General features: G+C 35.6%; 1 protein-coding gene across 1 annotated transcript in view; it reads left to right on the top strand.

Annotated features, from left to right (window-relative positions):
- Positions 1-12,306, top strand: part of DPP10 (dipeptidyl peptidase like 10) — a 656,594-nt gene that overhangs the window by 601,807 nt on the left and 42,481 nt on the right. The window contains exons 14-17 of the mRNA XM_036320739.1: positions 2,823-2,914; positions 3,339-3,386; positions 6,423-6,544; positions 7,806-7,853. Of these exons, the coding sequence (XP_036176632.1) occupies positions 2,823-2,914; positions 3,339-3,386; positions 6,423-6,544; positions 7,806-7,853 (310 nt within the window). The remainder of the gene's footprint in view (positions 1-2,822; positions 2,915-3,338; positions 3,387-6,422; positions 6,545-7,805; positions 7,854-12,306) is intronic.

Consider the following 12,306-nt stretch of genomic DNA (forward strand, 5'->3'; position numbering starts at 1 on the left):
TTTGAGCTCCTCTCAAGGCTACAAAGTTTAAATTATAGAAGGTAAATAAATCCCAGAATAAAAAAAAAAAAAAAGGAAAAAAGGAGAGTCTGGGAGCTTCCATCGCCAGGGGGGTGGGGGGCCCTTGGCCAGCCTGCAAAACGGCCCTCAGCCCCTCAACCAGGCTGGCCAGGCATCCAAGCGGGACCCCCACCCTGATACGGGACACCCTTCAGGGCAAACCAGCCGCACCCACCCATGCACCAGGCCTCTATCCTATGTAAAAAAAAGGGTGATATGCAAACTGACCCTGACAACAGAACTACTGGGAATGACTGGTCACTATGACACACACTGACCACCAGGGGGCAGACGCTCAATGCAGGAGCATCTGCAGGGGGAGCTCTGCTCAGCCACAAGCCAAGCTGATGGCTGCCAGTACAACTGTGGTGGTGGGAGCCTCTCCCACCTCCTCAGCAACGCTAAGGATGTCCGACTGCAGCTTAGGCCTGCCCCCGCTGGCAAGTGGACATCCTCTGAGGGCTCCCAGGCTGCCAGAGGGATGTCTTATTGCCAGCTTATGCCCAATCCCCTGGGAGCGGGCCTAAGCCAGCAGGTGGTCATCCCCCCGAGGGGTCCCAGACTGTGAGAGGGCACAGGCCGGGCTAAGGGACCCCCTACCCCCGAGTGCACAAATTTTTGTACACCGGGCCTCTAGTATAACTATAAAAGATATTCTATGCCATTATATGTGAAATGTTGTTCAGACTTATTCCTCAGCCCAGATTTGCCCTAGTAGAGAGAAAGTGAGCAGGGCAGTTACATACTAGTATGTGTGAAGTAAAATTCAAAGGTTGTGTGGCCATTATAATGTCTTTCAGCAAGAGTTCTTTTGGTCTAGAGTTAGAAGCATCCTAATTTGATTCTAGACTCATGACTGAAGTGAATAATGCACAGTTTATCCTTGAAAACTTTGGGTTCAGGCATTTTTCAAAGCATTGAATATTTTCTCATGATCACTTTTAATGTGGACCCTTGTCTGTGTTTAAAACATACACACACATTCTCTAAAAAAACAGAAAATATAATCAACCAAGAAATTTGTGAACCGAAAGCATCTCCAGGTAAATACACATATCAAGCAAAGTTTTACTTTTTAATGTTTTGAGATATTTTTAATCTTGAATTTGGGTACAAAATGTGAAGTAACACCTTGAAATATTAGTGTCCTGCCATGGCGTCATTCTAAATAGGATCTGGAAATGACTAAGCTGAACCATTAGTGGGAAGTTGTCCTCTAAAAATTTGGCAATAAAATATGTGATTTTCAAAATTCCTGTCCCTTTGGGAAGTGCCTGTCTCAAGTCTCAGAAATTCTGTTTTGTCTTTGCATTTATATTTTTATTCAACAAATACTTGTAATGTGTTATAGTGCAACAGAAAGTATATAAAAAGTTAAGAAGTCATATGCTTTTTGTTGACCATAAACAGCTAGATGTTTAGAATAAGAAATGGACAATTTAGGGAAATGTCAAATACAGATTTGTTCCAACACATAGAAAGGTTTTTTTTTCCATATATATATGGAAATATATATATAAGATATATAAGATATATATATAAGATATATATATATATCTTATATCTAAAAAGTTAGCTGGGTTGCTTGGATCAGTTATGAAAATTAGAGCATAGGACATGTATTTAGGTTATACAAATGTGAATATTCATAGGTGTGATATGCAATTTGCTTATATTAGAAAATATTTTTAATCTTGAGAGATGTATATTAAAGTATTTAGAGCTGAAATAGCCTGATATGTATTACCACCAAATGATTCAGCAAACAAACAAACAAAAAGAAGTGAGGGCATGTATTCAAAAGTTAACTTTTGGTAAATCTAGGTAAGGATTATATGAGTACTCATCTACTATTCATTCAACCTTCTGTAGGTCTGAATATTTGCTCCATAAAAACAAAACAAATGAGTTACAATTTCATACTCATTAGTTTGAAAAAAAATAGCCTGATGAAATGAACTGTTGGTGCAGAAGTGAGAACGATGTGGAGCAACAGAAACTTGTATTGCTGGTAGACTCTAACTTCGGAAAATATTTTGTCACTAGCTAGTTGAGTAGAAGACATTAATTATATCCTCTGCCTAGGCAATCCCCTTTCTTGTTGTTTGTCTCAAGAAAGCCCTGCTATGGCCATCAGGAGACATTAATAAAACTGTTTTAGGCAACTTGTTTTAAAAAGCAAAAATTTGGAAACACTCAACTGTAAAAAAAAAAGCAACAAATAAATTATGCTATGTAAATAGAAAATAAAATACCATGTAACAATGAAAGTAAATTATGGCTCTAAGCATCAACCTGGGTTATTCTCAGAAATAAATTATTGATTTAAAATAGCACACAGTGTGAAGGTCAAAAGTATACAACCCTTAGTATTTATTTGGAATAAAGTTTATCCTGAAATGTTTTATTTAAAGCTGTCCATACCTCACAGCTGTCAATCATTTAGTTGAGACTTATCAAAGTCTTATGTCTGTCCCAAATGCCAAGAGGACAGCCTATGACCAGAGAAAGCACAGGGGATCCTCAGCTAGAGGTACCTTCTCAATAGTTTTCCTGCAGCATAAGAATAAAGGCACTGCCCTCCTTGGGCCTATGTTTATATAAATGTGAGTGCGTTGGTTAGGTGGTAAATGAGAAACTGAATGTTAGTGAGAATTAAAGAATTAAAAGTGACACAGGCAGTTACGACTTTTTTGTTGACCAGAGAGATACTCTTTAAATCTTAAAAAAAAATAATAATGATCGTTTGTATTTGTTTGCAGAGTAAAAGTGAGCAAATAACCATGCGGCACCTAACATCGGGAAACTGGGAAGTGATAAAGATCTTGGCATACGATGAAACTACTCAAAAAATGTGAGCACGTTTTGGTTCTATAGTCAGGCTGGAAGTCAGGGTTGTCAACTGCAGTATTTTCTGCCAGATTTATGTTTTGCCAACTGTGGTGCTAGTCCAAACAACTTGGCCATGTAGCAACCTTTTCTTTAAAGACTCTCTCTATCCATCACCTGAAGAGACACTTATACAGACACTTGCGCACACACACACACACACACACACACACACATGCACACACACATGCACACACCCATATGCAGAGAGATTGAGAGAGATCTTAAAAAGCGTGATAATATTTTAAGAAAAAGTATATATTTCCCAAATGGGTCAAACTCCTGTATCAAAGTTCTGTGGTTAATAACAAAAAAGCTCTTCTATATTCTGGATAGTGTAAACATGTTGATTTGTGCCTGATGCTTGTGCTGTTTTCTTTCCTGGGCAGTTACTTTCTGAGCACGGAGTCTTCCCCCAGAGGGAGGCAGCTGTACAGGTAAGCAGTGTAGGATCTCTCTCTATACAGGTTGATTTCTCCATGTCCGTTATACAGCTTAATGAGAGGATGAAAGATTCTGGAGGGGTTTTTTGACGTGGCTTGGGGAGAGCCAGCTCTGCATGACCTTCACACTCTTGGTCCAGCCCCTCAGCCCCAACCTTTACGATCCTCAAGGTTAGAACCGGAGTGCAGACAATATTGCTGCTTCTTTATTTTTTTTCTCACCTGCTTCTACAGTCTCAAAGTATTTTTTTTTTTTTCCTGAGGCTTGGTTCTTTTAACCGCCATCACCACAGGCATTCACATATTTCACCACTGGCCTTTCTTCTACTAAGCCTCATTTTGCATTTTCAGTGTCTTAATATTGTCCACATGCAGCTTATTTCTGAACAAAAGAAAGCATTGTGAGCACTTATAGACTGGATCCGGTGCAAGTTTCTCTCCCCACCCCCCCGCACATAGTGTGCACAATCCATTAAGCTTATTTAAGCCAGTACTGCTTGTTGTTTACCAACATAAAGCAATGAATGGGGCATACTTCCATCTGCCAATATTTCCAAGTGGAAAGCTCTATTCATAAAAGGGGCTTAAGGTCATACCCATGTAGTATCGAAATGCCTCTTCACTCAGAAAGCTTTCAGCAGGACCTCACAAGAATGACTGCTATTTTTGTCTGGCAAGCAACTTATTAATTCTAGACTTTATATATACTTTCTAATTTCCATTTCACAGTTTTAAAGTGTCAAAACTGCCATGGCATTTTCTCAGTGGAAATTCATCATGTTTGAAGCAGTGTCACCACTGACTCTTTACCAAGTAGCCTAGACTTCCCTTTGAGAGTAAAAATACATGTTTAAAGTGCTCTAGCTCCCTCTATTTCACCCATATGCTCTCATTTATGCACATATTGCTTTTATCTGAAGCAAGCCTTTCCTATTTATCACCCATTCCAATATGTCATTTTCATATTCTTTGTCTTTTCTCTTGGAGTCTAGAAGCCATAGTCTCAATCCTAATGACTTTCAAAGGAAGAGCAGCTAACTGTTTGTTTAAAGACACTGGTTCTAACTTTGGTTCAGATGTCTTCAATAAAGTACTGGTCACTTTTTTTTTTTTTTTTTTTTTTTGGTTACCTGAAGCTTATCTTCCTTGACACTGAAACTATGATTGGTATTGACAGTCATGAGCAATACTTTAAGATGTGGAAATACTTGACCAATATTTTATTTCTCCCATTTTATAAAAGTCCTAGAGGAAAAATTAGTTTCAGAAGATTACACTTGGCCAGGTTGAGCCAATGGAATTCCCTCCATTCCTCTTCCCATTATTAGCCTAAAATGTGATTTGAATCACAATGACTTCTTAGATTTGTGTGCTTGACTTATCTCTGTAGTGACTGAGGCAGAAGAGTCAATCTCTCTGTGACTGGTGCTAGCATAGCAGGCTGTGCTATAAAGAAAATGTAGTACCAATAAATTTCCCCTTAAACAGCTCATCAAATGCCAGTTGGCTTGACTGTAAGATAATGTTAGTGTTTAATCCAGAAAACTCAATCAATGTCTTGTCCAGGCCATAAAAATACTCATTGGCTGACAATTTATGGGATTAGACACCTCTGCAGAACCAGCACTGCTACCAGATTCAGTGTTACCATTTGATCTTACAATTTGCATTTCTTATTTAAATAATTTAAGAGTCTAAATTATGAGAAAATACCAACATAAAACTCTCTGGAACCTGGATCTGAAAAGTTATACAGAGTCGAGAGTAAAGGTTTTAAATTCTAGTTATGTCACTATATACCTGAGTGTGAATAGTACATATTCTTAATCTCTCTGTAGTGATGGTTGCACAACATTGTGAATGTAATTAATGACATTGAAATATACACTTAAAAATGGTTAGAATGGCAAATTATATATATATATATATATATATATATATATATATATATATATATATCTCATAAGGTGAAACTGGCTACTGTGTTTAAGTGCCTAGTGTATATTAATCACCTTTACTAGTAAAGGAACGTTTTGAATTATGATGAGCTCAGGATGCTTCAGCTATGAAACGTGACTCTGTGAACTGTACTTGATTGCTTCTGTGCTTCTGATGCCACATCAACACCCTGTCCCTGCCCCCCGCCCCATGCCTGCAGCATATTGCACATCAAAAGCAGCATGACCATGATTCATTTCCAACTGCACAGCCAAAATCATGTTTTGTTTCAAAATAAAATTGAATTTTTTGTCAAATCAAATTTTATTAAATGTATTATCAACAGTGTTTTACCTATTAGCATAGATAATTTATGATTCATCTCTATTTAAAAAAATAAATGATTCTAGATATGAAATTTAACCTTGGAGATATAGCTCAACCCCTCTGACCTTAAGCACCACTATTTGTAATATAAAAAGATGATTGATTTTTCTTTTTACTTACCCCCCTGATGTTGCAAAATATGTATGATTTTTAACTCTATATAATGATATAAAAATAACTTTCTTTACCAAAAAATTCATGGCACATACTTAGTGGGAAAAAATTTCACACTAATATTAAATTCCAATTATTAGAGTGTCACATTAAATAAATGAGCTTGATTTTTTAAGTATGATATATGAAAACATTTATTAGTTCTTTCAATTAGTGTTTATTGATAATGACTTTATGTTAGTCTTTATGGGCAATTAGTTTTAAGACTTTACAAAGAAATACCTGTAGAGAAATGCAGTAAAGAGTGTTTTATTGAGTTCTGTGGAAATCGGTTTCTTTATTTATAAGCATACATACATACATAGATACAGCTGTACATAGTTTTAATTTTGTTATAGAGAAGAAAAATGTCCACATGCTAACATTAGGAATGGAAATTGACTTTCCATTTGTATGGCAAGTCATAATTTATAAGGAACCTCAATGTAAGTAATGCTGGAGCTCCTCTGTTAATGTTGACGTTAAAATATAGACGCCACAGAATCAAGTACCTGGAATGGTAGCATTTCTAATGTGTGTTTTTCCCCCCAGTGCTTCTACCGAAGGATTATTGAATCGTCAATGCATTTCATGTAATTTTATGAAAGAACAATGTACATATTTTGATGCCAGTTTTAGTCCCATGAATCAACATTTCTTATTACTCTGTAAAGGTAACAGATGATTTCTGATACAGTTTATTTTATTGATTTTATATGTCCAGCATCTATTACTATCATTAATAACTGCTATTCTCTAGTTATATGAATTTTTCTTAATATATGTTTTTAAGTTATAAATTATGGACTTACTGTGACACAAATTATATTCATAAACTTCATTTAGAAATAGGATTGGAGAGTAAATACACACAACCAGAAAGGACTATTTAAACATGAACGATTTAAAAAATTCATGCCACAATAATAAAGTAATTTAGCTATATTTAGAAAAACAATAGTCATTAAAATAATGGCTAAGTTGTTAAAATATTTAGGATATACAGAAATTTAATTTTCTGGGTCTGGTCCCTTTCAATTCTGACAAATTACACTCACCCCAATTATTTACTCTACCTGTAATTAGTATAGTCTTTGATAGGGGCATGATATCACTAGGTTATATTGATAGAAATCATTGTCCCTTTAAGAGGACACTGTATTTCCCAGAGCTGAAATGGGAGACATGTCCTCCTATACTATAGTATTATCAATTGAGTGCTACTGGTTCAGCTGGCACCTAGGCTGTCCTGTTTTAAGACAACATGAGGAATGAACCAACACTTAGTCATTTAAATTAATTTTATTCTTGATGTCTAAAATGAAGTAATCAAAAAAGAAAAGTACTGATTGATGTCACCAGGGAAAAACCATTAGACCTCTAGATAGAGTTTCCTAATTCATCTTTGTCGAATCATAGAAATTTCTTATGGTTACACCTGAATTAACTAGTATATTTGAAATAATTAGTGATTCCAGTTAACATATTTTAAAAATTAGTATATAATCTGCTCTAATTTTTATTTATCTTGGGTATGAAATAATTCTAATAGGCAGGGGTTATCTCTTTCTTGGCTGACTGGGTAAATAGAATTTAATCTTGCTTGAGCAGATGATGGAGAGGTCAAGGGTCATGAACCAGCTTTCTGAATATCTGTGACTAATCTATAAAAGACTAGAGAAAGAGAGAGCAAGGCACATAATATTAGCTTAAAACCATAGAAATATGGATGCATGGGGCATTTTGGATAATGGGGAATCTTAAAATTAATCTATGCAAATAGTTTATTTCACCCTATGTTCTTATTTTCTGAATAAAATATCCATAGAAAGGAATGAAATCTAGTGGACTTGTTTCTGTTTCACTATGTATCCTTTTCAGTAATTATTACTTAAATTTCTTTAAAATGTTTATACATATATTTTTAAAACCCAGGTCCAGGGGTCCCAATGGTCAGCCTACATAGCACGGACAACCCAGCAAGTAAGTACACAGCAATCCAAAATAGTCATGGTTGATGCTGGTCTCAGGTATTATATTAGTCGTTCTGAGTGCCATACTCTTTAGAACCTTCTTTAAAAGAGTTCCCAGCATGGGGAAAGCTGTGTAGGCACCAACAAATTGGCCTGTGTATGTAACAGTAAGGCGAGTGGATTGAGCCATGTTGCAACTGGAGTTGGATCTTATATGCCTGAAATAGGGTGTCTACTATGTCTATATTAAATGAGGAGGGGTTGATGAGGCTCCTTTAAGCATAGTATTTCATTCTACTATCCCCTTTGTACTCTGGGTTCATTTTTCTTGGTCTCATATAAATTATTCCTCTAGAGCAACACATTTTTTGTACTGGTACTTCTGGGAAAATTAATAAAAACATATTATTTTATATTTTTATTCTATTTGTTCCATATATTCATGAATTCCTGGTTTTATATATATTTATTTATTGTTTAACTTATTTATTCAACTGTTCATCATTTACTGAGTGAGCATGTAATTTAGCAAGCCATATGACAGAGGCTGGATGTACATTGCTGGTAAGACAAAGGTATTATGTTTAAGAACTTAGAGTGCTCAAGTAAATACATGGTTGAGCTAATCTTAAAAAGGAATAGCCAGATTGCTGCCTGCCACCCATTCTTCTTACTTTTTTCCATATTTATTTTCCTTCTTCCAGTTTAACATTTTTATTTCATCAATAATCTTATGCTCTAATAATTTACTGTAGGATACTATAATCTAACAAATCAGGCTTATATTTATTATTTTATTTAATCCTCAGAACACCTCTTGTAATAGTTAATTTTATTACTCTATTTTACAGAAGAGGAAATTGAGTCAGAGAGGTTAAAGAACTCGGCTAGAGTCATACTAGTAGGTGGCAGAACCAGGAATCTAATGTGATAATCTGACTCCAGAACAGGGTTTGTAATCACTCCTACAAGATGACACCTTGTTCAATTGTGTTTTTGTCTCTCACCTCACATACTTATATATTAAGTAGGAGTTTTACTGAAATGCCTAGACTTAAAGAAGATGAAGGCATAAAAAATGCAATGTTGAATTACAAATGTCAATTTTAGAGAACAGAGGAAGACCTTTTGTACTAGTCATGAAAAATAAAAAAGGGCTGTGAACATGGTCTGGTGATTAAATTTCCCTTCAAAAGACAATTATTAAGATGAAATGTACATTCAATTGTAACAAAATAAATCTTCTGGTTAGTCTTTGTTACACTACTGAGGCATTAATAACTCATTTTGGGTCCACATGAAGTAGAACATGGTGTAAAGAGAAAATTGAAATTTAAAAAAATGAAATTTTTTAATAAACATAGAAAACCTTTAAACCCATAGTTACCAAAGAAATGCAAAGTAAAATGCTGATGTGTAATTTTTTCTAACAAATTAATAAAATCAAAATTTGCATTGCTAATGAGGATATAATGAAGAATCTCTTAAATTCCTGGTAGAAATATAAATTATAGCAAATATTTTTAATAAATCATAAAAATTATAAGCCTTAAATCTTATATATCTATTTATTCAGTTTTTTTTTTCTTTTTAATAGTTTATACTGAAAAAATAACTCTAGAGAAAATTATAACAGGGCTATTGATGATAGTGGAAAAGTATATATAAATAACAAAAAAGAAGAATTTATAAATAATGGAATATGCATTAGTGTGCTGAATATCTTCCATTTTTCCTTCCAGACCACTCTTAACTCTGCTTTGCTCTCCCCTGGTCTCTATCCCAGAAATAGTGTGTATGAATGACTTAGGTTCTATTGTAATGTGGATGTCAATTGAATTCAGCTAAAGTGAAGTGAATCACGTAGGTGGTTGAAGAAAGGAGAAAGTGATTTAAAAAAAAAATATTAAATTGTTTCATGTTGTCATATTGCAGGTGTCCCCTCTTTTTCCCCCCTCTTTGCTCACTCCACCCACCCCCACCTCCCCACCCCTTGGCCTTAACCAAAATATTGTCCTTTTCCATGAGGTATGCATAGATGTTCCTTAGTTAATCCCTTCGCCTTCTTCATCCAGTTGACCTCACCCACCTCCCCTTGGGCGCTGGTCAGTCTGTCCCGTGAATCCATGCTTCGATTTTGTTTGTCAGTTTAATTTGTTTATTAGATTCTACATATTAGTGAGATCATATGGTATGAGAAAATGATTCTGGCTTAGCTATTCCTCCAGCCTTATCCCTGTGGAGTCATCCAGCTTGCTACAATTCCTGGCTAGAGGTCGCTGTGGAACTTTCATACAAACATCTTCAAATAACTGTTCTACTCCCCTGATCTGCAGACCTAGCCACTATCGTACCAGCCCTGGGTCATTGCACTAGTTCTTGTGATTCTCTGCCCATTGTCCACATATTTGTAAATAGTCTTTTATTAACATTTTATAAAATTATTCTAATAGAGTTGCCATTAGTTTCCCACTAGGATAAAAAGCATGTTGGGAGGAGACTTGGGGGCTGGGTGAAAAAGATGAAGGGAGGAAGAAAAAAATTGGTAGTTACAAAGGAGTCCCAGAATGTAGAGCATAGGGAATATTCTCTGTGCTGTAATAACTATGCCTGGTGTCATGGGGGTACCAAAATTATTGCGGAAAGACTTTAGTAAGTTATATAAATGTCTAACTGCTATGCTCAACCCGGGCACGTGCCCTGACCAAAATTAAACCTGGAACCTTAAGTCCATAGGCCAACGCTCTATCCACTGAGCCAAACCTGCCAGGACTCTAAGAATGTTTAAGTCACATTTCTAAGTGATTAAGGAGTCCGCATGTTTATGCCACTTGAACAAAACTATTTGAAAATGAATAGATCTCCGGAAGACAATATTTACAAATGCTAAATAAAATTCTTGCATCTACCTGGCAGCCTTCCGGGTGATTTTGATTTTTATTTTATTTTCATTTTTTGCTCTTTCTTCTTGAGTGTTCTCCTATATATCTTTTATGATGAAAAAGAAGTCCTTCATTAAAATGCTCAGTGACTTGAGACAAGGTATAAATGTGTAAATTTTTACTTTAATATTTCAAAAGTTCTTTTGCTTCACATTACTGTTGTCCTCTTTCCTTTTTAAATAGTTTATCTTCCTTCTTTATTTTGCATATACGATTCTTTTCTTTTACACTCATTTTTGTCTCTCCTTTGTTTTTCCTTTCTCCCTATTCCATCTTTCTTCTCATCACACTTCATGCTTCTACTTTTCCATATGTCCTGTCTTTCTCCTTCGCAAGTTTTTGTTCTCATTGTCTTCTCTTTTCTCCTCAATCCTGCACTTGAAGTTGTCTTAACACTTCCTTCTCTTCACAAGGTTTTACAAAAAATGTGTATTAAGCATATTTTCTGAATTTGTCAAAAAAATGCTCTCTGCTCTTAACATTTTGAAAATGGCTTTTAAAGTTTCTATGTATTTTTCCTAAATATAATTTATTTTCCTGTGATCACGAATGAATTTTATTTTATGAATAAATAATGGCCTTTGATTTAGAGTGAAAATGCCTCAACTGCTCCTATACGCATGCAATTAGTTTGCATATAATTAGGTTTATTTTTTCTATTGATATTTGGTAGTAAAGAAAAACCATGAGAAATTATCAGTATGTTATTGGAGAGTAAGAATAGAGATAGAAATTGAAGCTGAGAAAGGTTGAAGCTTTTAGTAATTGGGAAGGTGAAAACACACGGGAGAGGAAGAAGAGCCAGGGAGAAGGAACCTTAGCTACAGGCTTAGGGCTGCAGGGTTCTTCTGAGTCTGCTGCTGTGAATGCCTGAAAGCATGCAGAGGAAGACGCTCTCTGAACCTGGGACTTCAGAGCTCACACGGTGCTGGAATATGTCTTACTTCTAACCAGGCAGGATACTGTAACCTTAGAGATGCCAGAAGAAGCTGGCCTTAGCAGTAGAACCAAACCATCCACATAGCAAAGGTCGCTTAAACCTACACTGAATAAGATTATTTGGAATAATACACCTGACCAGCAAAGAGCCTAAAACATCTGCCAGAAAGAACAAAGCCCAATGATTTTTCAGAGAACAGAGCAAAATACATAACTCAATGTTAACATCAGAAAGGTCAGAATCTAATCAAACATTCCTGGCTATGTGAGGAAGCCAGAATATATGACTCACAACTAGGAAAACCGGCCAGTGAATAGAAATGGATTCAGAAATGTCAGAGATAATGGAACCAGGGCAAATTCAATCAATTTGCTATTATAAATATGTGTAAAAATATCAAGAAAGAGTTAACATAGTGAGAAAAATAGTAATACGTGAAAATTGTACTGGAACATGTGGTGTTCCTCCAGGCAGGATAGTTCCTGGGCTCTTGTCAGGTGGAGTCGAAGAATAAAACCACGGACAAGATGTGGTATAGCAAAGGTGGAAATTTATTGAGAAACAACCACAGACTCCCACGT

Source organism: Myotis myotis, unplaced genomic scaffold, assembly GCF_014108235.1.
Source record: "Myotis myotis isolate mMyoMyo1 unplaced genomic scaffold, mMyoMyo1.p scaffold_m19_p_8, whole genome shotgun sequence".
Classification (NCBI taxonomy): domain Eukaryota; kingdom Metazoa; phylum Chordata; class Mammalia; order Chiroptera; family Vespertilionidae; genus Myotis; species Myotis myotis.